Source organism: Neocloeon triangulifer, unplaced genomic scaffold (assembly GCF_031216515.1).
Source record: "Neocloeon triangulifer isolate White Clay Creek 2 clone unplaced genomic scaffold, ASM3121651v1 ptg000014l, whole genome shotgun sequence".
Lineage (NCBI taxonomy): Eukaryota > Metazoa > Arthropoda > Insecta > Ephemeroptera > Baetidae > Neocloeon > Neocloeon triangulifer.
Genome location: NW_026775556.1, coordinates 6,188,845 through 6,215,018, shown reverse-complemented (window position 1 = coordinate 6,215,018; position 26,174 = coordinate 6,188,845). Strand labels below are relative to the sequence as shown.

The window sequence follows — 26,174 nt, the reverse complement described above, 5'->3', positions numbered from 1 at the left end:
TTTGATTTCTCCCATTTTAAAGTGACCTCAAGGTGCACGACTTCGGGATCCATTTTGTAAAAACTTCACCCCGACTTGAACTGATCCACATGCTTTGATGTCTTTATAAGTCAAAATTATAACAGCAAAAGTCCTGAATATAGTGAATTTATTAACCAATCCACAAAAAATGCGCGACGAATTAATCGCCTCCCTCGGCACCTTCGGACAGCTTTTTGATGAAGGCTGCCTTCTTCTGTGTAACACGGTTCTTGCGTTCGAGTCTCGTCATCTTTGCCCTGTTCCATCTCTTTACGGGCTTCTTTGCGTCCTTTTTGGCCGCAGGTGCTGGTGAAGGGTCAGCACGGATAGCAGCGTGAGCCTTCTTGTACAGGCCCTCGATGGAGTCAGCCGTGATTCCGAGCTTGACATATTTAGAGAATTGCCTCTTGAAGGCATCATCATCCTCCTCAGCCAAGCTGCGCATGTAGTCAGCAACATGCTGTCCGAAAATGTGATTTCTGTGGACCTCAGCATTCAGCTCCTTGCTCTCAGCACTATATCCAGGGAATCTCTTCAAACTATAAGTGAAAACAAAAAGAATTAGGAATTAAAAAAAATAGAAACGCAGAAATAATGAACCTGTGAGGGATGTTCAGGCCTCCGTCAACGGCACCCTTCATGGCACCAAAAACACGGGCTCCGGTGGTCGTGCGGACAAGACCAACGTCAAGGTAGCAACGGAAGGCACCTGGGCCTTCATCATTAGGCTCGACATTGTATTCGTCTCCATTGACTTCTTCGCAGCCCTTGTACAATTCGTCCAAGCTCAGTTTTTTGAGCAGCTGAAATGAATTTTCATTTAGTTATGGCTATAAATAATAGCATGATTTTTTTATTTCCTCAAATTGAATCAGAATGAAGTTGTGTTCATTAGACACTCGTCTTCAACAGTAGCAAATACATAAGAATGACATCATATAAAAAAATTATTTTAACAAAAATAATAGTCAAATAAACTTACTCTTCTTGCCAACAGCAGGCCAGTACAGTAAGCGGCAGCGTAGTTGGTCAAGCCAACCTTAATACCATACTTGGGCAGCTCGTGAGCATAAGCTGCGCACAAAATCATGTCACCCTCAATGCGGGCATATGCAACCTGAGGATTTAGTTTCCATTAAAATTTTGTTCTTCCCATTTTGGTTGGTGATAAATCACCTGGCAGGTGATGTCCTTGTTGGAGAATCTGACGATGAGACGGTACTTGGGTGTATTGTATTTGTTTTTAACTTGAATAACGAGACGCTTTCTCGCGTAGTAATCTGTCTTACCCTCACGACGCCTCTTGAATTTGACTTGGAAGCGCTTGAAGTACGCCTTGTTCTTCACGACTTTGACGAAACCCTGGAATTTGAATACATAATAGCTGAATATGGTGCCATAGTAGGGATTTCCTTTCAAATAAGATTGTTAAGGTTTTAATAGACAAAATTGTAAAATTGGTAAGTAAGGTTTAGTAGCTGTCCTAATAGGCGGCCCAATTTCATCAGAAAAATGCGCCATTATGAAGTGCAGCCATGTTATTGTTTATATTTAATTTTCAAGTTAACTACTGGTTATATTTACATTTAAATAAATTGGCAGTTACACAGCATCAGCAAGTTATAAAATTACGTGAAAATATCAGTAGTTTAAATTTTAAATTCACGAAATAAAAGTATTTTTTTTTCAGGCGTGAATGACACGCATTGACAGAAGACCGGCTGGCATGGCTTAATGAAAATCCTAAAACATCCCCGTGATCCAAGGCGGTCTTGTTTCGAAAATCGGGGGAAAAGGTCAAATGGACCAGTACAGAAATTTCATGCACATTATATTCGCAAATAATTACCATTTTGAGTGTCTAGATGAAAAATTAGAGAAATAATCGGGTGCCACACGGCAGGCACGTCCTTTCTCCTCCGACAGAGAATCAAATTCAGTGTTGCCAAGTTGACAGACAAAAACACTCACCTGTTGCCACACCCCCTTTATCATGCCTAATTGCCTATCGCGCTGCCGCCCCTGCCGGTATTATAAAAACAAAACAAACAAACTATCATAGATCATAGTTTGCATTTAATTTCGTGTAGGTTTAATTGTTTAATGAAGAAAATCGTAATACATGGATCAACAAGAAAGAGAGAATATGAAATATTTTGTCCTCACTATGCGAAATAACTTAAAACAATTTTGTGATGATGTTGGCTGGGAATGTCCATCCGTGTCCAACGTGAGTTTGCAAAGGCTTCGTTGTTTCGTTAATAATAATTAAATTTTTTATAGGAAAATATTAAAAAGCATTATGAAAAGACTGCAGTTGAGGAAAGAAATGCTGCGCCTATGAAGGATGATTCAAAGGAAATTGATTTGTTTCCTGAATTTTACGACAGCAACAGAGGCTGTTCACTTTTAATAAGTATATATTTTTTATTACTGAATATGTATGTTATTGTTTAAACTAATGACTTTCTACAGCTCCAGATGAAGTGAGCAAGGTTATCAGTCATGCTGGCTGTGGAAGTGTGGCAGAAGACATGAGAACACCAAAATCGGCATTTGAGTTGCAGATGACTTACAACCCAGCCCAGCGTCTGGCCATTTATGAGCATGTAACCAACTTGACCAAAGATAAAGTGCCTCAATTGCCTTTGACTGAGCTAGATCTGGTCTTTGAGTATGGCTTTAAATTGATTAATTAAAGCTTAAATTTCTGATTAATTTATATTTAAATAGGCCCAGTTTGGAACAAGACAAAAGTGAAAAATCTCGTTTTGATGTTCTAAATGAAGAAAGGAATGCCAAAAGAAGAAGAATAAATTACAAGCAGGCCAAAAAAGTTCACACCCACAATAAAACACATACTGAGGTTAAATACTTATATTTATTAAAATAAATTTTATTTTACAGAATATATGTCTCATTTCAGGTAATGGCTGAGGTTATTAAAAATCAAATGGAGGTTTACCAAGAGTGGCTGGCAATGTGTGGAGTTGGAAAGAACACGGCTCAAACTTCACAGGCGGAGACAAAATCAAAAAATGAAGGCAGACTGGATCTATCCTCTGTATTTGTGGCTACGCTCGGCTCTTCAGAGAAAAAGCGTGAACGAAGCAGGAGCCCTCGATCTCATAACAAACATGGTAAAAAGCATCACAAAGAAAAGTCAAAGAAGCGGAGTCGCTCTCGGGAGAGGAAACACGGGAAGAAAAAGAAAAATAAGGATAAAAGGGACTAGCAAACAAAAGCTCAATTTGCTTCATTTTCAATTATTGTTTTTATAAATATATGCTGGACAAGACAAACAATAATTATTTTTTATTTATCATAATATTATCTGGGTAAGGGATCAAGCAGTGTAATAAAATGCTTTGTTTTTATTTTACAGTTTATTTAACAGCTTAAATAAACAAACATAATTTAATTTGAATGTATCCTAACCTGGTCATTTTTGAACAAATTATATTAATTGGTACAAAGGCTAGGTTGTGTGGCATACCAACAAATTTCGATTCACTTACACTAATACCTAAATAGGCTCAAGACGCGTAGTCGACCAACATCAATGTAAAATTTTACGCTAGAGAGTCTAATGGAAATATGGTACAAAAAAATGTTGGATGCGACTAACTTGTATTCACAACCTGAGTGTTCAAGAAACAGAAATCAATGTCCGAACTGTAGAGATGAAAAATTTCATGCTTGTTTCTATTTGTCAAACAAGTCCTCAGGTTCTCTCGATGCTCATTTTGAGACCACAGAAGTCTTCCTTGATTAGTTTCGACTTGCTGTGTCGGTTGGCAAGGGACCGGCTAGTTTTGCGAGGGCACAAGCCTTCCGAAATGTCTCATTCAATTATAAAATTTGGGTATTTGTTAGTACATTCCCCTGAAAGATTTTTACACTGGAAATAACAACACCACTAATAATTAAATAAGAAATTGTGCCCAAAGAAAATCTTGCTGAAGTGTTTAGGAGCCAAGCGCCTACTTGAACACTGTTTTTTTTCTTTCCCAATGAGTCATTTGCTTCATATCATTTGTCAGTCAAGCAATTCGTGTTAATAATTGACATTAAATAATTACTGTTTTTCCATTTCATTTGACATAATTATTGCGTTCTGTAGTAGAACTGGCACAAAGTTCAAAGCATCACACTTGAATGTGTCGAGAGGAGCAAAAAGGTGTACATCACTTGTGCGATTTTGAGAATTGATTGTGATCCCTAATTATTTTTCCTAGATTTTGGAGTTAAGTTACATTTTTTAAATCCTTTGGCACTATTCTTAATGAATTTTAGCACACTTGTGAGTGTTGATTCTTTTTAAGTCCAAGCTCAGAGTGAGGTCAAGCAATTGCACTGTCTGATTACTTTTATCTTCGGAGGCTCACAGCTTCAATCATTTTCCTAATCAGCGGCTGCGGGCTGCACTCCTTGGGTTCGCACCTCATTTTGCTATCACCTCCGCACCTGAAGCAAACAGATTAAAATTAAAAAATTGGCTTCCAACAAAAACTTACAAAAAAACATATAACAAAATGTCTTTCAAAATTGTCGACTCAATTAATTTTTCATTTTACATACCTGCATTCAAGGCAAGGACCAGAGGCGGACGTGATTTCATCTCCAATTTTGTAGAGCTCACCCTGCACCAGACAGCCAGCATTGTTCTGCTTCTCATAAATGTACTGTGAGAGATGAGGTGCAGCAGTGGTGGTTGTCGTTGTGGTGGTTGAGTTCTTCCTCATGGCCATTTGGACGGGGCACTCGTATCTTGGGCAACAGAAGCCATCGATGGCCTCCTCGTGGCAGTCCTTGATGGGAGGAGGGCAGCTCTGCTGCAGGCAAATAATGTCGCTGCGGAAGCAGAAACAGAAGTCGCAAGGATCATCGCGAGGAATTTGCTGGGCGGAGAGGTACACCTTTCCACCGTATCTGCAAGTGCCAGGACCAAAGGAACCTTGCTCGTCATCAAAGCCGGCCATGGCAGCCATCTCAGGGAAGCCAAACATTTCATCAACCGGCTCATAGGGCAGGCCAGGCATATCGGGGAACTGAGAAAGGCCGTGCTCGGGTTTGTACATCTCGTCAATCACTCCTTGCTCAGTTTCCTCCTCGTGGACTACCGGTTTGGGCTCTTCAGGGACTGCAGGTTTGGGTTCTTCGTGGATCTCGGCTGGCTCCTCAGTCTGTTCGTGGTGTAATTCAGGTTCTTGCTCCACAGGCTTCTGCTCGGGCTGCTCATGATGGACTTCGGGAACTTGCTCTTCAACCTCCACAGGTTTATGCTGTTCAGTAATCTCCTCAGGTTTGTGCTCCTCAACAGCGTCTGATGGTTTATGCTCCTCGACGACCTCCTCAGGTTTGTGCTCCTCAACAGCGTCTGATGGTTTGTGCTCCTCGGCGGCCTGCTCGGGTTTGTGATCCTCGACGACCTCCTCAGGTTTGTGCTCCTCAACAGCGTCTGATGGTTTGTGCTCCTCAACAGCACCTTCAGGCTTGTGCTCCACAGGTGGCTCCTGGTGAACTTCAGGAACATGCTCTTCGACTGGCTTCTCAGGAACAAGCTCAACATTGACTTCGTGGTGCTCTTCTGGTTCTTGTTGAACTTCAGGAATGGTTTCTGGGATATGATCCACTGGCTTGTGCTCCTCATGAGTTATAGCAGGTTCTTGACCCTTGTCGTCTTCTGCAGTTTCTTGTTGTACCTCTGGTGCAAAGGTTGTCAGATTCTCTTCAGGTGCGACCTCGGGCTGCTGTTGTTCAATAGGCTCATGCTGAATTTCAGCGGGTTCCTCTGAATGATGGTCAGGTGTGACTTCGGCATGTTCGTGAACAGGTGCCGCTTCCTCAACAGGCTCGTGAACAGGTGCCACCTCTTCAACTGGCTCGTGGGCGATTTCAGTCGAGTGTTCGGGTTTTTCTTCTGCAGGCTCAGGCTCATGAGAAGGCTGCTCTGGTTTGTCCTCAACAGACACAGAAGTAATAGGCTCCTCAGAAGGTTGGCTTTCGACGGGTTCATGCACAAAGTCGGCAGGCTTTTCGGCAGGCTGGTTAGGTTGTTCATCAACAGTATCCTGAGAAATTTCTGCGGGTTGCTCGGTCGTGACAGGCTCCTGGGCGTTTTCAATTGGCTCCCCAGGAGTTTGCTCAGGTTCCTTGACCACCTCAATTGGTTCTTGGTGCACCTCAGAGGGATGCTCCTGTGCAGGCTCATATTCGACTTCGGAAGGATGCTCCTCGATGGGCTCATGAGCAATTTCTGAATCTGGTACAACAGGCTTCTGCTCGACTTCCAAAGGTTGTTCTTCAGTAGGTTTGTGAGAAATTTCTGAAGGGTGCTGTTCAACTGGCTCGTGGGCTATTTCCGAAGGGTGCTCCTCAACTGGTTCTTGCGCAATCTCAGACGGCTTCTCTGGCTTTTCTTCTGGCTTAACTTGATCTGCGCTTTCTACAGGCTTGACCGGCTTAATTTCGGAAACGAAATCGGGAATAGGATCAGAAACAAAAGGTATTTCTGTAGATACTTCCTCATCGGCATGGTGCTCAGGTACTTCATATTGAGCTTCAGCATCGAATCCAACACCAACAGGAGTGGGGGGCTTCACCCATTCAGGAACTTCGTCATTTTCGTCCGCAGGCTTTTCCTTCTCAGGCTCAGGAACTTTTTCGGCTTCTTCTGTAGATTGCTCGGGAATGGCTTCAGGTTTGAATGTAACGTGCTGTTCCGCAACATGTTCGGGCTCATGAGACTCAACTTCCTGGGGAACCGCATCAGATTCAGGCTTGACGATCTCGGCAGGAATGGGTGCGACAGTCACTTCCGCTTCCTTTTCCTCCTCTGGCGCTTCTGTAGCAGGAGCAACCTCTTCAACATGCTCAGGATGAGCAGTCTCCTGTTGTGGCTGCTGTTCTTCATCATGGTGAACAGGCACTTCGGGTTGCTGAGGTTCATCGTGTGTAATGATAGGCTTAAATGGCACGTCAGTTTGAACATCGTACTGAAGTCCCTCGGTTTGCACATCAGGGGCATTTTCAACTTCAGGTGTCTGAGTTGAGCTAACGTCGGTTTGCACATCAGGGGCATTTTCAACTAATGGTGTCTGAGTTGAGCTAACGTCAGAAACCTCAGCAATAGGAGCGTTAGTGGCAAAGTCCTGGGCCTCTTCGTCTTCGCTCACATTTTGGACATGGTCAGCGTGAACTTCGGGGGTCTCCTCAGGTTGAGCAGGCTTATTGGCTTCGACAGCATCAGGTCCCTCAGTGATGGATGGAGCAGTAACGATTTCAATCTCGTGATCCTCCTCATGGTGCTGATCAATGTGGTCATATGTAGGCTCTTGAGCGGGACTGTCCTCGTGCGCTACAGGCTTTTCATCCTCATCACCGGAATCGAGAGCAACACCATCGAAAAGGAGTGGGACCTGAGCAGGGTGAGAGCCCTGTCCAGGGTGGCTAGTTGGTTCACCATTCACTGGCTTGGGGATCTCCTCAGTGATATGTTCGATCTCGTCCTGGATAAAATCAGCGGGCTTGCTGTCAGGAGTGGCTTGTGCTGGAGCATCAGTTTGAGGGACAAATCCTTCTGTGACGAACTCTTCAGCATGATTCTCGCCATCCTCTTGAGATCCATCAAGAGCAACCCCAGCTGGGTGATCAGTCACAATCTCGTACTGGGGTGCATTTTCTGAAAACAAAATTAAAATATAAAAATAAAATACAGAGAACAAAAATTTGGTACTTAAATATTCTGATATTAAATAATAAGGATTTTATAGTACAATGTAATATTATATTATTTGAGCCGTTTGTTTTTGAATAAAAACAATTTTTTGCAACGAGGAAAAGCCCGACTTCTTCATTTCCATATATTATTTTAATTTAATATTATAAACATTACATTTATTAATAAAAATTTATTTTAAAATTAATATTTTAATTAAATTAATTAAATTTTTAAACTAACTCTTTAATTAATTAAAATAATTATACTAAACATATAAAATATAAATTTATAAGTTGTATAAATACATGTTCTTGAGCATTTATTTGTACAATGAACACAAAACTTAGTATAAAGAATTTTCTGCATTTGTAAAACAATAATTCAAAATATTATATTAAATTCTACTTTACTTTTTTATTATTTTTAAATTTTTTTATCTAATTTATTTTTTCTCAGGTAGGAAAAAAATTCAATTTTAAAAGAAAGCATACCGCAAGTATAAGAAGGACAGCATTTTCCTTCATGCACCACAGGCATGCAGTCACGGTCGTTTGATGGAGGTGGTGGGCACTCCTGAAGCTGACAATGGACAATGCTGTTTTTGCATTCGCACTCTTTCTGGCAGTTATTGCTGACAGGCACCTTTTCCCCGCTCTTGAAAACAGTATTTTCAACTCTGCAGTCACCTGGTGAACAGAAAAAAATAATGAAAAATTTTATGAGAAATAATAAGAAATTTGTTTCCCATTTTAATTTATAGTTTGAATATTTGTAAGTGAGATAATGCATAATATTTATTAATCAATTTATAAAAGAGGCAAAATGTTTCATTGATAACAAATTTTAATATGAGTCACTTAAAAAAATGATTAAATTTAGCAGCAATAACCTCAAGAAAAAAAGAAAAACAATTAAAAGATTCCTCTTCAAAAATAAATGTGAAACATAAATATAATATTTGTTTAAATCTCAAATAAAATGTTAAAATGATTTGATTTTTTCTAAAACTTATTTTCAATAAAAATATTATTCAATTCAACAGTTATCACATCAAGATATACAAACAGAATAAAAATCAAACAGTTATACAAAGAAAAATAATCAAGAAAATATTTATTTGATTTTACTTTTTGTTATCAAGTTTGGAAGTTTCAATTACAAATGTATGCCTTAAAATTAAATTGAAAAATATTGTTTGATGAGGTAATAAATTAATTTCCATTTAAAAAATGAACGTCTTAGGAAAAAATTAATTCAAAATTTTGTATAAAAAAAAAACTAAAAATTGAAATTTACCTTCGCCAGGAATAATTTGGTCCTTAATAAATTCAACAGAAGATTCAGTTGAAATCTCATCTCCAGCTTCTGTAACTTCCTCGGAGCTCTGAGCAGAGTCAGAGTGGATGGGAACAGTCTCCTTCACATCTTCAATCTCGGTTTCTGGCTCCTTGCTGTCCGACTGGCTTTCAACGTGATCATCGTCAGTTTCATAATGGTGTTCAGCCTCTTCCATGTCTTGCAGGAATGGGTGCTGAGGAGTCAAACTAATGACCGAAGGCAGCTTGCTGACCTCCTCAATGATGTCACCTAAACTGATTGCCTCTGGAGCCTTCTCGGTGGTATGTTTCTCCTCATGCTTCTCACTCTCCACTTCATTTAGAGGTGCCGCAGCTTCATGCACCATCGAATCAGACTCCATTGTTGGCTTGGTCATGGTCTCGATAATTGAGAAGTTATCTTCGTGAGTCTCTACTGGCTCGTCCACGGGGACATCTTGAACTGGCTTATTTTCGTGGACATCTTGAACTGGTTCGTCAACGTGGACGTCGTGCACTGGTTCTTCATCAGTCTTTTCAGGTACATCAGTAGCAACCTCAATGTGCTCCTCGACATGGTCATCAGCAGGCTGCTGGGGAATCGGCTGCGAGTTTTCAGGCTTCTCAGTAACATCAGCTTCTATTTCAGGTTCTGTTTGAACTTCGGCGGTGTCGTTTGTAATTTCATGCTCCGGATGCTTTTCGTTCTCTTCGGTTTCGTGAGTCTCCTGTTCATCAGAAGCAGGAATTTCATGTTGAGGTGCAGTCTCGAAATTTTCAACCTCGGGTTTGTGTTCTTCTACGACAGCAGATTGAGGTATATCCTGATTTTCAATAGATGGCTTAGGCTCCTCAGTGGACACCTCAGATGCTACAGCGTTATCAGCAGAATCGTCCTGGTTGGGCTCAGGGTGTTTCTCTTCAACGGCCTCAGGAATATCTTCAACGGGAATATTGTCCATCTGAACGGCATTCTCGTCAGTTTCCTTCTCAGAGCCAACCTCATCAGCCACCGAAGCAACAGTAGTCGCAGGAGCCTCTTCATTCACAACCTCGTCGTTAGTCTGGACTTCATCCTGATGAACTTCGCTGTGATCATCAACTTGTTCAGGCTTGTGTTCTGAAGCATGGTCATCAGCAACAGGCTCTTGCAAAGGCGCCTCAGTGTTAACAGGTTCAGTTTCCTTCACCGGCTCTTCTGTTTTGTCATCAGTCTCAACAAAGTCACTCAGGACGTTTTCCTCTTGGGCACTGGGCTGCTTAGTTTGTTCAGTATTAATTTCAGGGACGTCCTGTGCTACCTCTGAAGGTTCGTGGTGAACTTCGCTTTGGTCATGGTTAATTTCAGCATCAGCGGAAGTTGGACCAGTGACAACCTCAAAGGATGGCTCCTCAGTTTTGTCACTCACTTCACTTTCGACGGGTTTCTCTTGCTCGTCCGCCTCATGCTCTGCAGGCTTGGGCTCAGAAACTTCAGGTTGGACAGGTTCGTGCTCAATTTCGCCATTCTCGACAGGTTCGTGAAGAATCTCTTCCTGATCAATTGGTTCGTGCTGGATTCCCTCTTCGGGATGAGCAGGCTTTTCACTTCCTTCAATCTCGTGCTGGACAGGCTCTTCAGTAACAATTTCCTCGGCAGGCTCATGATGAATTTCGTGTTCCTCCTGGGCCGGTTCTTCAGGCTTAGTGATTGGCTCAGCAGAGTCAACAACTTCCTGCACAGGCTCGTTTTGAACAACTTCTTTTTCCGTAACATTTTCATCCTCAGCAGTCTCAGGGGTGTACTGGGCTTCAACTGAATCGTGGACAATTTCGGCAGGTGTATCAGTTGAAGGTGGGAAATCATTTTGCAAACTGGCCTCAGTAGAGAACTCCTGGGCAACCTCCTCAACAGGTTCATGTTGGATTTCAGCAGGTTGATCTTTTTCGCTTTCAACATGCTCAGTTACGTGCTGGATCTCCTCTTCTACGGCAGCCTCAGTGTGATCTTCTTGGACGTGTTGATCAGGTTCCTTGTGGTCCTGCTCCTTATTTTCCTCAACATGATCTTGGACGATGGGAGCGTCCGTTGGGCTTGCAAACTCGGCTTCGGGCTCCTTTTCAGCCTCATCGGAGTGCTCCTCCTGGGCAGGCTTTACGCTCTCATGCTCTTCGTGGTGGATTTCAGAAAGGTCATCAAATTCGTCATGGACAGCATCTTGATGCACAGGCTCGATTTCAACTTCGTGGTCAGCAGGCTTATCTCCGTAAGAAGGCTTTTGTTCGTCGTGCACCTCGCTGGGAATGTGGTCGTCAGCAGCTTGTTCGATGTCAGAAGGAGGAAGGGTGGTAACCTCCTGCTGGTCTTCATGTTCGTCATGCACAAAGCTGTCGGATTCCATAGCAGGCTTGGACTCGGTGTAAGAAACTTGGTCAGGGGCGTCGGTGTGCGCGGTGTCTGCGGGCTTCTCTGCTTCGTCGGCATTGAGAGCTACACCAGAAATTTGGTCATCGTGCTGGGGAAGCTGAGGGACATCGTCGCTCTGTTGGGTGCTAGCATCAGACAAGGCGGGCAGCATGGAGTCTGGAAACATTACTAAAATAAAACTTGTGGCTAACAAGTTTTGCAAAAGTGTATATAAAAAGTAAACAAAACAGAATATTTACATGCATTTCACACATGCTTAAAATAATAAGCAAAAAGCAGTTGCCTTCACCGAAAAAGCAAAATAATATACAGCTCATTGTTTTTACAATTTTTAATTAGCCAGCAAAATTATTAAGCGAATTACCATCAACGGTATAACCATATTGTTTGCGGTTCATCCTATTCGTGGTATCCATCACATATTGAATCCCAGAATCTGCAATAAAAAATTTTGTCACATCGACACAAATGTTAGTACTTATTTCACAACACCCATTGTGAATTTAGTATATCCCTGCGTAACTACGAATATCGGTCAAATGAAAAAAATTATCCAATGCATCCAACTAGAATATTAAAAATTTAGATTTCTCAAACTATGATCGCATTCATTATTTACATAAAAAGCGAACAAATATTCCTCCTATCAGAAAAAGTCAATCCCACTTGAAATAAATAAACCGCAACCATAACACTGTACACAAAAAGCTTCACTCGATTATAAAAAAAAAACTAAATCAACTAAAACACTCGAGTGCGACTGCACTCGGTTGTATTAAGCCTATGTATGTACACTCAAACATGCCGCGCCGGTACTTACCACATTGGTACATCTCGGGGCAGCATTTGCCGTGCTGGATGGGCATGGCAGTGCAGTTGTGTCCCTCCCTCTCCAGTGGAGTGCCGCACTCCTGAACGGCGCAGACGATTTCGCCTCTCATGCAGTAGCAGTGCTCACAGGGTTTGTCGTCCATTTGGATGAGAGCGCCGTCAGCGTACTCCTCGCCATTGTGCTTGCAAATTGTGTTGGGGGCCATTGTGGTCGTGGTGGTAAAGAAGAACCCAGCAATTGTTCCCAGGGTGGTGGTTTCATCAGGGTATTCTAAAATAAATAATTAAAGTGAAAATTTAAACCATTTAATAAAATAAAATTTTCATATTTGACAGGAACAAAAATATTAATATTATTAAATAAAACTCACCACATTCATATCTAACTGGACAACAAACACCCTCCTGGTAGACAGGCTTGCAACCCTCGACGTTCAGAGTGCACTCCTGCATGACGCAAGCAGTGTGGTTGCGGATGCAGTAGCAGAGCTCGCAGGGCTTGTTCCTGTCCGAGGGAACCTGAGCGCCGTCAGCGTAGAACTCGCTGTCAATCGAGCAGCCGTAACTGTCAGGGTGGCCGAGGGCAGTGGAATGGGAAGCCACAGGGCGGAGGGTGGTGCTGGGAGAAGGGTTGTTGTCCAAAAGCTGCACTGGAACTAATAAGAAAATTGTAAATTTTATTTAAATTAAACTAGGTTCAAATCAGTTTCAAATCAAATGCAAATGATTTGATTTGAAATTAAACAATTTGTTAAAGTAGTACCTTCAGGGCAGGTGATGACCGGGCAGCACTGGTCAGGTCGCTTTTCGACCGTACAGTCTTGGCCGATGGCCTTTGTGAAAGGACAAACCTTCAGGTAGCACATGAGCATACGGTTGTGGCAGGTACAATTCAGGCAGGGCTCGTTCGTAATGATTCGGTCGCCCTCTCCATAGTGCTGGTAGTTATAGTAACATCCAGATTCATCGTAAACTTCCAAAGCATTTGAGTTCTCACTCTCGGTAGGAGCTGCAAACAGATAAATGAAAAATCAATTTATTGAAGAAAAGGCAATTTTAAAATTAATTTATTTTAAGTCAAAATCATTCTGGATATTTTGAATTGACTAAAAGTTGCAAGCGAATACAAAAATTACAATTCGCAGAACGCCTGCAGCTCGCGGGGTAGGCAATCCGCCACGCAGACGGGCTCGACAATTTGCCTAACTCGGTCTGTCGTATAATTTCAGAGCAAGCTCTCGCACGTTCGCTTCAACGCATGACAGCAACGATAATTTATTCACATAAATTAGCTGTTCGCAAATGTAATTTATAGCGGCCGTAAAGTTTTATTTTTCATGACGAAAAAAATGAATAAATTCGCGGTTGAGGGGTGATCATATTTGGCCAGCACTCGCCGCGCACTGCAGAGGCTAATAAAACTAATTGCTTTACAGTGTGGCTGTTTTTGGCCAAAACGTGGTTGAAATCGCAAGTGCCTCCGAGAGATGCTGCTGACTGGCACTTTTTTTCTCTCTTCGCGAGACGAGCGAGTGGCACTGCGCGAGAGAGTATATAACAAGTACTAGAATTTTATTGTTGCGCGCCGCGGCAGTTCATTGCACTTCTTCGCGGGGCAGAATTACATACGGTGACGAGAAATCTCAAGGTCTACCGCAAGTTGCTAGCAAATGTGAATCATCGACTAAAAAATCTGCAGACCGAACGGGATTAGTTTTAACGAGAGAGAAAAACGCATTTAACATAAACACGGAAATAGGATGATTTGCATTCAAATCGCCGCCGTCGTCACTTCTTCCCACCGCCGAGCTCTGACACTTCTGGCTGACGGCCAGCGGACAAATATTTGATAGTCCGTCTACGAAATGCAGCTCTTGGCCGACGCTCCGGCTGGACGCATGCGGTGGAATTTTCGCGCTGGATGGGAAACGAGCTGCTTTCGTGCCCGCCAATCGCATACAAAATAGATAGCACTGACCCAATAATCAAATGCCCACGTTCTGATTCACGAAACTTGCAGACGCCGGCAAACGCCCGAGTAATGCGTTCCACGTGGCTTAAATTGACCATTCAAGAATTTATCGGTCTATACAGAAGCAATAATTTCTATGAGGTTATGTATGAGCAATAAAATTTATAGAGTTTTAAATTTACATTTGGCAGATAAGGTAAAAAATGAAATATCAATTATTTAAATTTAATTTAAAAATGTAGTAATACACTATAAAAAAATATATTATTTTAAATTAATTTTCCCAATTGATAAAAAAATCTCTTTATTACTTTAAATTCTAAGCGCATGCAATTGAAAAAGATCATATATATTTTGAAATAACTCAAAATTTAACGAGCTTTTTAACCAGCTGCAAATTTTAAACGACCAATATTTATGTATTTTTATTTCATCTCCAGTCAATTTGGCCGCTTTACGAAGGCATTAAAAAGTCGAACATCCGCCTCGATATACTTATTTTTATCATTCCACTTCCATCAGCCTAATTGCCAGATTTGTTCCCACACACATAAATTCGAGACGCGGACCGCTCGCTCCTCTCGAGCCGCGACACTAATCTGATATTTTTCGCTGCTCTCTCATGTCCCACCTGTTTATATTGAGGAAGTTAAACCTGCGAGACCTGTTTGGGCCGGTGTGCTGCTGCATCCAGCACACAGGCTCGGTGTGGTCAGGTCAGTGTTCTTAAATAAATTTAAATGTCACTTCATTAATAAATCGCCTGCTGTATATATTTAGTGAAACAATTAATTTGCCGTATTTTATATGTAATACGAGACGACTTTACAGTTACAGGATATAAGGATGGGAATCTTTGCAATTAATCGGCGACTCCCTCACGGGTCTGCTCTCCTAATTATTTGTGATATTTATTTATAAACCAGAGGAGCAGCAAGCTAAGACAAGAGAGAAAGAAAGGGCTTCGGCCGGAGCGTAAAAAATTGTTTCCACCACGCGGTCATCGGACCCTCATTCTTTCTTTGTCTTCGTACACCGGCGATGCGACAAAATGTGGAAGAGAGCTAGCGGCAGAAAGCGCACGACAAACCAGTGAAACGAGTTCTCTGTCCGTCCATGCTAATGAAAATTATTTATAAATTATATCATTGCGAGCAAGTGAGTCGGTGCGCAAACTGGTTCATTGCTAGTTATTAATTCGAGCAAATTTAACTGAGCTCGTCGACTGTATCGTGTCATAATTGTCATTCTTGATACTGCACCGACCGACGCTCCAGAATTCCACGCACGCCTTCAATATTAATAAGTAGCGGAAGCGCAGTGATTTGAATTTTTAATTGATCACTGTATAGAGAGTACCTTGAACTTGATCCATATTCTTCATTTAAATTGTTGATGACTACATAAAAAAATTTATTACAAATTTATATAAATTATCGTAGCGGTATTGGAGTTTTTTTTTTATAAAACAATAGTTTTTCTTCTTTTTTTAAACGATTTAAAATTTACAAAGATAAGATATTTAATTTATAGCTATATTTTTAATAATTTTTTTTGCACATTGATTAATATAATTATTTTTTTTTTTAAATTTAAAATAATGATAGAAAAAATTGTATGAAAATATTATTTTTATTTTTTAATAAAAATCTCGCATTTCAAGCTCTTCTGAAGTTAAATGATGCATGGGAATATTAAATAATTTGAAATACATGCATGAAAAAATTTGTACAAATTTTCATAATTCATTGCGGGAACCTTGATATTTAACAAAAATATCGCATTATATTTTTCTTAATATAGGCAGTTTTTATGCCTGACTGATCAATTTGAGAGGCGAAACTCGAGGGAGAGCACACCTGCGGCACCGCACAAGGTAAATGAGCCGCGAACAATGAGTCGTGAATGGCAAAAAGGTGACACACGAGCTGATGGCTATCAGTCTGAGAGATTTTTTGGCAAACACGCGAAAAAGTCGACTCGCATTTTGTCAATGTCCTAAAAAGTAACGGCGTTCCCGTCTGCCCGCAGAAAGATTATTGTAATCACGGGGCCGCGCGGCGAGCGAGCAAGCAAGAGGTCATTATAATATACCTTGCAATTTGAGACTACCGTTAGAATGCGACAAAAATCGCGAAAAAGCGCAAGGTGGGACAGCAAAAAATTTGGGTTGATTGCACTGAAGAGTGCTAGTCGTGCCGGCTGCAATCGATAATTAAAATCTCACCTGATCGAACGGGTTTCAGGACGAACATGAACAAAAATGGTAATGCTGCGGCAATCAGCAGCCACGAGGGGCTGCGGGCCGTACTGCTGACGGCCATCGTGCACAAACAGGCCCTCTTCGAGACTCCGATCCTAAGAAACAGAAAGAAGAATGCAAATTTAGAAACAGGAAATATGGATTAGAGACATATATATGACTAATTTTAATTAATTTTAGTGAGAAAATGACAAAAAAATATCGCTGGAATGAGAATATTGAGTGGTCATTGTAAATTTATAAAAATAAAAATATTCGCCACATACTCTGTGGCTCGACAAATTTTCTTATGGTTTTTTTTTTTTTTTTATTAAATTCTCTTACAGATTTAAAAAATTTTAGCTCAAAATGAACGTTATATTAATCTATAACTCAATTTTGGTAAAAAGTTTATTCATTTCAACAAATTATGTACACATTTCTATTCATGAAAATGAAGAAATATATAAAAAAAATGACGTTCTTATGATTGGGTGATTTTAATAATTTATAATTTTGGTATTCTGTTAGGTGGAAACGTTAATTACTGTTGGCAGGTCTACTAATTAGCAGTAAAAACGGTCCGGACCAGTATTATGAATGGAGCGAATTTCCGCGAAAGCGGCAGATCGAGGCGTTAATTGCGCGAGAGTGGACGCAAATTGCCGGGCAATTAAAAGATGATGATATTTTTCCAAGTTCCGTTATAGGTTGCAGAGAGGATCGGTTATAAAACTCCCACAACGGAGGCCGGTTTTAACGATAAATTTATATACCTGGAATTACATCGAGTGTGTATATCATCATATTATTTTTACGCGCGCCTTGAAATTAAGTCAGTCGGAGAGAACGAGCGAAAGAGATGCGGTGGGAAAAAAAACCATGCACAAATGCTGAGAGTGAGGACGAGAAAGAGCGAGCCGCAAGTACCGTAAATTCGACGAGGTTTAGTGTCTTCCCTCTCACACGGCAAAACAGGCTGCTTAGTTAGCTTAACTACATACATAATGAACTTGATTTTATCCGGCTTGTAAACAGGCCGAAATAAAAAAAAGCAAAGCCACTGAACTTATATAACATTAAGAAAACATTTTATGTTTTTGTAATACTTTTTAAATATATAAAGTCCATGAAAGCTTAATTTTAACTTTTAGCAATTACTTACAAAATTAATATTTTTTTTTTATTATTTTTTCATTTTAATAAATATGAATTAAAAAGAAAACTTATAAACTTTGAATTATTGATTTTAAGAAATAATAAGAGTTGCTTCTCTTCAGGAATTGCACAAATAAATAATCAATTAAAATAGCGTCGGAGGTTTTTCTACTTTGGCCTGCTTTGGTTGGTTAGTGTTAAATATTAATTTCTTTATTCTTTATATATTTATATTAAGTGCTCGGAAACAAATTTTAAAATGACGCATGTTTAAAGTGAAATGATCAATTTAAATTTGCTAACAGTATAGTTACTTAACACGTGCAGCGAATTTAACTCTTAAAATTGTGTGAACGCGGCGAAAAGAAGCAAAAGCGGAACAGATTAATGAACTCTTGCGGCGCTCGCTGCTTTTTTATGCGCGACGGCGGCTCGGCAGCAGCTGAGAGTTGCGGTTTTCTATGCTCTCGCGTATTCCATCATTTTTCCGTTTTGTCTTTGCTGCTTCCTGCTCCCCGCGCGTATAAGAGTCATTCGATGTTCCGCGGCAAAACACATCTCTCTGTTTTTTACAACTCGACCCGATCGCCCAGCAGTGCACCTTTTCTAGCTCAAGAACAACATCATCCAGTTCACTGAACTTCCGCCTCACAATTTCAATTAAGATTTCATTCACAAGGAAACATACATATACAGTATTAAGCTTTAAATATTTTAATTTGATGATTTTTTTCAAGCCAATTACAATTTGTTTGATTGCATTGAACTGTTGGAGGAAAATGAATCAAATTGACCAATTTTCATTTGAAAAAAAAAAATCAAATCATTTTTATTTTATTTTATTGTTACTTTTTTTAATTGCAAATAAATTCATCCTGTAAAAATGCATATTTGCCCGACACGCTTTAAATTATTGACACTCACTGCTGTCGTGTACGTGAATTTTTGTTGGCAGTTTGGTATTTTTATTCGCGCCGGAGAGAGTGTTTTAGCAATGCGCATCACGTGCACTAAAAATATGCACACCGCCTGTTTAGCACGGCTCGAACATGAATGTAACCTTCAGTGGGAACATTGTTTAATAACATTATGACACCTGCGAGATTATATTATACCGCGAGCATGCCTTTGGCTCCCACTGGCCGATTCAATGGCGCAACGACGGCCGATTATTATGATCAACGACACCGCCAGCCAGAAGAGAGACCTCAACTGTGGGAAATTTCGTGCAACACGGAAAGGCCGCGCATTCGGAATCTAACAACGCGAATAAAAGAAAGAAACAAACAAAAGAATAGATTGATTGAGAAAGAAGCTCAAGAAAAAATGTTGGATTGATTTATAATCATATTTATAGAACATAAAATTACAATTTTTCACACGATTTCCGGTTTTTTTATAATTTGTTCCAAAATATATTGAACACTAAAAAATTTTTCCATTTGTTTTTTAATCCTAGATATTTTATTTAGAATATTTACTTTACTTATGGTGAGCAGGAAGAAGACCGCTAGAAATGAAATTATCATCGGAAGGCGTTTGTCTATTTAATGAAGCTAGCCACCGATTTGCATGGAATGCCTTTTGTTTACTTTTCGTCCGAGGAAGCAGCGTGTATTAAAATAATGGCAGCCTTTCTAGGCCACGCGCGCGAAATTCACGTGTGAATCGCCTCGATTACGTTTTCAAAAGCAAGCAGATAACACAGTTCCAAACATTCACCGCACACCCAGTTCCCATTTTCGCTCGTCAAAAACTACAATAAGAACATGAGAATAAGCAACTTTGTGAGAGAGAATGAAGTAAAAAAGTGATAATCGGTCATTTATTTTTTGTTTAAAAAAATTTAATCCCAAAAACATTTTATTTAAAATATATAATTGCAATTTGAAATTATAATAATCATTTAAAAGAAAAAAAAATGAATTAAAACTTTTATGTCACATTGAAATAAAGGAAAAAATGTTAGCGATTTTATTACAGAATGGCGGAAGAGCCAGCGGCACTTTTGCTCCTTTAATCACGCACACTTGCTCCAGAGAGAGAAATGAGAGGATTCGTTCTTGTCGGTCGCGCTCCAGAACTTGAACTTCAGCGCGAGAGAAGAAGTGAAAGTAGATTGCATAAGGTCAATTTTACTACAACCGCGTGGCGGCCAAGGCATTGACCTCCTCGAAACTTTTCATTCTCGATCGCGTTTCGCGGAAAAAAGATCGATTCGGCGAGACTGACGAGATGACACGAACTTGCACATCACGGCACGCAGGGATGCTCCGCTCTCCCTTTCATTCGCGAATGATTCAGCCCCGAGAGATTGAGAGAATAAAAGCTCGGCACCCTCGCAATCTTGATTGCGGAAGGAAGGGAGGAAGGGGAGATAAAAAAAATCATGCAAGCGAGAGAGATGATATTTCGCGAGAGAGCGCGCGTGCACCCTGCTCTTAATTACGCGGATGCGAATTAATGATTCATGCTTTAGCTAGCAGCGAGATGGATGGGGCCTTTCTTGCAGAATCCAAGCGCAATTTTGTGCGTTTGGATTTATTAGGTCATGAACCTCAAAGGTCGATGGAATGCAATCTTGGGAGAACCGCCAGTTATGGTATAAGGCGTATTTTTCTCACCGAAAACCATGTAATCAATCGCAGCCGAATTCCTTGATTTGAGGTTTTACAAACGCGAGAGAAGGCAAAAGCAATCTTTACGAACAATAGCCTCGGGAGTGATCTTTACATAAATTGACTATGAATCTCCTAAATTGTTGGTAATTATTAGACGCAATAAATTTTTATGATAATTTTATAAATATAATAAAATGTTATCAAAATTTATAATAACGTTTTTTACTGTTGAATAATAATTAATTACGCGTTTAAAATTTTAAAACAGAAAAAAATTCATTTGCAAATTTTTATACTAAAATTGTGAAACATGAATCTCAGACTTAACCATCTCAATCCATAAATAAATTCTTATCTTAAAAAAATCCTCGCATCTGGGCAAACGACAATTTTGTTTAAGGTTAAATTCCAGAAGCAGGGTGCTTAAAAATTAGAAAATTAACTGTCCTTGGAAAAATCTTTTCTAAGAGTTTATTATGTCACCCTGCATGCTGTAAAAAAGTATTATAAAAATATCTGCCACTTTTCTGCTTGCCCGTCTTTTTTTATCCCTGTCATAAAATTGTCGACGAATGCACCTCTGCTGCCGAAAAAGTTGTAATTTACCTGCCGCGGCCTTCAAAAGCCTGTCTGTCTGCGGGGAGAAAAAAGCGGCGGAGAAATTGACAGGATTGCACCTTGCTGCTATACGTTTTTACTCCACGAGTGTATATAAAATAAATTTATTTTGCGCCGCGAGTTCGTCGACCGGGAGCATTCATTGTGCATTCGGTCTGTTCCCAGAGTCTGATCTCCCAGATCTCCCACTGCCGCGGCCAACTTGCAACTTTTAGAAGATCACGACACACGAGCGAGCGAGCTGCTTTTGTGCCTGCTCGAATCGCTCTTTTTATTTTTTATTCACTTGCATTTAAAAATCAATTTTTAATGTGGCGAATTTTCATAATGACTTCATCGATAGTGAAATCAAAAAAATGCATGAGCTCTCGATTTTATATAACTTTTTTTTCAGCACGGTGGATCTAAAATGGCGTGGAGAATGTTCAGAAAACGAGCCGTCACGCACATCCTTTGGGCTTTTTCAAGAATCATCTCGCATATGAAGCAAGTCAGAAGATTTTTGACAAACTGGTTTTTCGTATTTAATACACAACACACACGGGGAAATAATGTTCTTTGCTTTTTTATGTTAGGAGCCACGACCGCGCGTCACGGGCGATAAATTTTTCCCCTCCAAGTTCAATTTGCTTAATGAGACTCTTCTTCTTTTCGGATCGGCACCAAAGTCCTATATCCCGCACATATAAAAGTGAGTAAATAACTGTAAACTGGTATGTGAATTCACGGAGCGCGTGCGAAAAGATGCCAATAAGTGCGGTGTGCGCTCGGGTGCGCGACGCTTTTCGGCTGGTCAGCGACACCCGTGCAGGAACTGGTTTGCAAACGAGGACCGGGACTTCGCTTTTCGACATCACGCAATTATTGTGCAAACTCTGATTTAAATTACGAACAATGCGTCAGGGTTGGTAAAAGCACTCGATGGCCAAGACGATAGTGCATGACTTTGTTGGCGATGACCAGCATTGCAATTGCACGCGTTATTGTTATGACACAAAAATGGGCAGGGAAAACGGTCGGTTTTTGCCAAGTCTGTGTCGCAATCGATAATTCATTCGCTGGCAAGTAGGTTTCTCTTTAAGGCGCGTCTCAATGAAAAAAAGACATTCTCAGTAATTCACACTGGTATGACTCTCATGTGAGGAAAATTGATGGAAATTCAAAGTTTACTTTGTGCTTTAATTCCCTTTCACTCACGCTTAAACAAAAATTTATGAGTGAGAAAAATTAGCAGTTTTCAATACACACTAAAAAATATTGAATACAAAGAAAAGAGTTTTTAGAGTTTTTATATTTGAATAATTTTAGATAATAATTCCAATGGAAATAATTATTCTACCATGTTATAATTTAAATTAGCTCAAAAGACCTGATAAAACTGTGAAAATAAAATTTTGCAACAATTTAAAAAATAATTGTAATTAATTTGCAATTTCTATCGATAGTATTTTTTCAGTAAAATTCCAATGTTTTTATGGTATATGCAGATGATTTTAAATTTTTTTAGTTGATTTAAAATGGATGTTCAGAAAATCTTTGAAAAAATTATTGAGCATCTAAATTTCAATTAGAGATTTTTGGCAGGGAAACGTGTGTGCATTCTCGTCACTTAATTTTCTGCTCCAGCAGCACCAACTGCGCAAAAAGAGCAAAAAATCCAAGCTTTTCATAATTACTCTCGCGTCGTTTTTTCGACTGTTTCCTGTGTGTTTCGCTTCTCCATTCCTCTGCTTTATATGTAGTAGTATTTTGCACGCTCGCATGCGCTCGAAACGACGAAGAGAAGAACAACATTTTCAAGCTTGCCTGAACTCGAAATGGAAAAGCTGCTGCTGTGTCTGATTGTTTTGAAGCTTTTTCGTCGCACCACACACCGTGACGAAAAAGAGAAGCGAGGAATGCGAAAACCGCAGCATTTCAATCGCGAAATCTCATCCAAAAGGGTTATCTCTCTGCCCTAAAAGGATGAAGCACAGAGCTTTGTGTTCTTGACCTCGAAACGCGGCTCTTCAAGTTCAGGGCGAATAAATAAATAACGCGAGCACGAGCGACCTTTTAATTGAATGAGAAAATCGCACTTCGCCGATAAAGCAGCCCGCACGCAGCTGGATTATAAAATCATGCAAACGTGCCATTTATAAATCGAGAAGGAAAGAAAGATGCCGCCGGCCGGATAAAAGCAAATGCAAATGCACAGCTCTCTTTTGAGATAATGAGAAAGAGTTCCGAATGCGGGTTGACACACGTTATTTTTTTTTTCTTTTACATATAGTCGTAGCGGGAATTGCCGTTCAACCAGGTACATTTGAATTCGTACGTCGAATATAAACGTACAACCTGCTGGCACGTTGCCATCTTCGGTTTTGCATACGGAACATGCATCATCCGGGAATCTGCCTCCGCGAGATCGAATGCACTCGATAGCCTTTTGTACGTAAAAGCCATAAAATAAAACGTTGAGCGCACGGCCAATTAGCGGGCAGTATAGTATCGATTTCAGGATGCAAGTGGCGTGAACGAAAGAAAATTAATCCGTGTCTGATCAAACCAGACCATAAAACTCCTCGTCGGCAGTACCGTAATTTTATTAAATAATAAATTGAATTAATTTACTTACACAGCTGCGATCTTTACCGTAAGTGCATGAAAAGTTTTGAAAGTTATTTGGAAATCATAAAATTTACTGATTTTTTAAAAGATATATATAATTTTGCTCTTCCTTATAAATTTATCAAGAAGATTTCAGCTTTTGTAAATAAGTTTCCATTTCTAGATTTGCCCGGAGCCAATGATTCTGAACTTCGAGATCGTTCCTCCCTTTTCCACTCCCTTTTTGTCGCTACTTTTCCCCGGGGTAAATCTCGCCTTGCAATAATCGCGATGTGCCCCCGAGAGCATTAAGTGGCTGCTGGGAATTGCAAATTGCCGAGCGGGGCGAGTGCATCTGTCAAGACAGAGAGCTCCGATAATTATTGATGCGCGAATGTTGGAATAGGAGCGGCTAGAAAATATAAGTAATGATGATGCGAGCGATGATGATGATGGGAATTTTCATTATGCGCGACTGTATCTCATTAAGGAAGCCATTCCCTGCTGTGAATTCGAAACAACCTAGATTTTTTCATACAAAAGAAACGGTCCAACCTGATTCTGGCGGTCGCATTATGCGAGCAGCAGCGCAGCAGCCCATATGTGATGATATAACACTAAGTGCCTTTATTATGCTATATTTTCGCCAATGGGCCATCAAACAGTTATCCCGCGTGTCTCTGCTCATTCTTTCTTCGACACATCATCAGCCAGACTGATGAATAATATTATAAATTTATATATGCAACTAGGAAGTCAAAAGAACTTTTAATTTAATAGTTAATTATTATTTGATTGATGCCTCTAAAGTCTAAGGTTATTTTTTTATATTCTTCAAATTTTTCTGCTTTTTTCCGGACTCCAGGGAAAAACGGCGAATGAATTGACAGATTGTCTGTGAAATAAAATATAATGACGATATTATGACCCAGGAACTGGCTCCGGTATCATCACCGCCGGATTTTTTTTTGTATTTCACTCTACAGGTAAGATTTTCGTGTTTATCACGTCATTTCGCGGCCTTGGTGGAGGCGTAAGATGATGATGTTATTCGCGTTGAGGTCATCTTGAAAATTACGTCAGCGTCATCATCGGCAGGGTACGAATGAAAATCCACCACTCGGAGGTAAAAACAATGCGCGGAGGACATCAATTATCGATTCGCGATGCCATCATTAAAATCACGAATAAGAGACAAGGATTTTGTATTTTATGTTTTTTTTTCGTCCCAACTCGTTCGTTTCTTTGTGTCAACCCTTTTTGGGCAGAGATGCCGCGATATTCTCCTGAAAACGAACGGCCAGGCGGTTTCACGGTAATTTGAGCGCTCGAACAATAAGTCTTTTTTTGTGGCCGCACGCTGCACAGGTCAACCTCAAGTTGACTTGCCTTGGTCACTTCTCTCTTCTAAATACTGAACAAACATAATAAAGACTGACGGGCTCTTTTGTCTAGCACACGGCCTATTTGCTTATACGTACAGGGTGAAAATTGGGGAACCTCCTCCCCTTGTGCAAACACGACATGTTAATTTTGAGACGGAAGAACATCTATAGTCTAGATAGTGCATTGATCCTGTCTGCCTTCGCCAGATCGTTTAGAGAGAAAGAAAGAAATTCTAGATTTATTTCCAAGTGCAAAAGAGAGCTGCTGTTTTTTTTTTGTACAACCGTACGTAATTCAAGGTTGACGCGTGCATTCACACGGGCGAATCGACTCGCGAGGCAAAGAAGAAGAGTGCATTTGTTATTTGCTGCGGGTATATAGATAGAGAGCCATTGAGTCATCTGCTTTACGAGAGGAGCGAGTTGGAAAAACAGGAATTACTCTTGTCGTACACGGCCTTAATTAAATTATGCGGTAAGAACTGCAAAATCTTTGTTGTTTTTTTCATTTCGTATGCAATTCAGTTGAAAAAGTTTGAAATTATTATTCAGTATAATTATTCATTTGAAATTTTGGCAAAAGCAAAATTTAATATTAAAGAACACAATGGAAGTATTAAATTCATTCTACAACTTTAAAATAAATCTCATGACAGGATGAGCATCTTCACTTGGATTACATTTTTAATTTTTAGACTTAGAAAAACTTCGAGGGTTTGTAAATGAAGTAAATTTAGTTTAAAATTTGTAGTTCTGGAAAATTTGAAATTTTTAAATTTTATCTCCTTCTCAGTTTTTATGATTTTGCTTTGATTTAGTTATTTTTCTCGGGAATTTCCACCAACAACTTAGTCCAAAGGTAGCAGGTTCAAACAAGTTTTTCGTCGGACTCGTTAAATTATGCGAAAAGTAATTTGGCAGAAAAGAAGAAACAAATCTCCAAATTAATGGCTAGAAACGAACGAGTTTATAGCCGCTCGACTAGTTGGGGGCATATCAAATTAATTTTAGCAACCTTGACTTTATAGAGTTTGTGTCTATTAAGAAATTCCTGGGGAAAAATCGCAAAATGCGATGTAGATAAATTTTGAAACTCACCAAGAAGCAGTGCAAAGTTCTTCGAAGGGAGCGCTGGCCTACTCGAGCGATCCGTGCACACGAAAGGGTCAGTTGAGAATTGGAGAGAGATGCTAATTGAATTCAGAGTGTCTCTCTCTGTCGTCCACCCCGAGTCAAATTGCGTATGTAGTTCTCACCACGAGAATTTCTAACTAACTGATGCCCGGCCAAA

At 40.0% G+C, this 26,174-nt stretch overlaps 3 protein-coding genes across 5 annotated transcripts; 1 reads left to right on the top strand and 2 right to left on the bottom strand.

The window, feature by feature from the left end:
- Positions 1 to 131: 131 nt before the first annotated feature.
- LOC132200753 (large ribosomal subunit protein uL18) lies at positions 132 to 2,002 on the bottom strand. The gene is made up of 5 exons (XM_059626442.1): positions 1,871 to 2,002; positions 1,198 to 1,383; positions 1,004 to 1,138; positions 622 to 824; positions 132 to 560 (listed from the first exon to the last, which is right to left on the bottom strand). Exons 1-5 carry the CDS (start codon positions 1,871 to 1,873, stop codon positions 182 to 184), a joined length of 906 nt encoding a protein of 301 aa, XP_059482425.1. The 5' UTR covers positions 1,874 to 2,002; the 3' UTR covers positions 132 to 181.
- Positions 1,952 to 3,452, top strand: LOC132200754 (uncharacterized). Of its 2 annotated transcripts, XM_059626444.1 has the most exons (6): positions 1,952 to 2,049; positions 2,112 to 2,251; positions 2,305 to 2,437; positions 2,497 to 2,695; positions 2,755 to 2,887; positions 2,948 to 3,452. In XM_059626444.1, the coding sequence occupies exons 2-6, from the start codon at positions 2,144 to 2,146 to the stop codon at positions 3,254 to 3,256; spliced, it is 882 nt and encodes a 293-aa protein (XP_059482427.1). In that variant the 5' UTR covers positions 1,952 to 2,049; positions 2,112 to 2,143; the 3' UTR covers positions 3,257 to 3,452. The 2 variants fall into 2 exon arrangements, with proteins under 2 accessions (XP_059482427.1, XP_059482426.1); XM_059626443.1 differs by having other exon boundaries at positions 2,010 to 2,251.
- LOC132200750 (titin) lies at positions 3,380 to 26,174 on the bottom strand. 2 transcript variants are annotated; one of them, XM_059626434.1, is made up of 10 exons: positions 25,982 to 26,174; positions 16,498 to 16,628; positions 13,062 to 13,307; positions 12,670 to 12,954; positions 12,288 to 12,569; positions 11,832 to 11,903; positions 9,041 to 11,623; positions 8,236 to 8,430; positions 4,603 to 7,705; positions 3,380 to 4,488 (listed from the first exon to the last, which is right to left on the bottom strand). In XM_059626434.1, exons 2-10 carry the CDS (start codon positions 16,592 to 16,594, stop codon positions 4,392 to 4,394), a joined length of 6,960 nt encoding a protein of 2,319 aa, XP_059482417.1. In that variant the 5' UTR covers positions 16,595 to 16,628; positions 25,982 to 26,174; the 3' UTR covers positions 3,380 to 4,391. The 2 variants fall into 2 exon arrangements, with proteins under 2 accessions (XP_059482417.1, XP_059482418.1); XM_059626435.1 differs by lacking the exon at positions 11,832 to 11,903.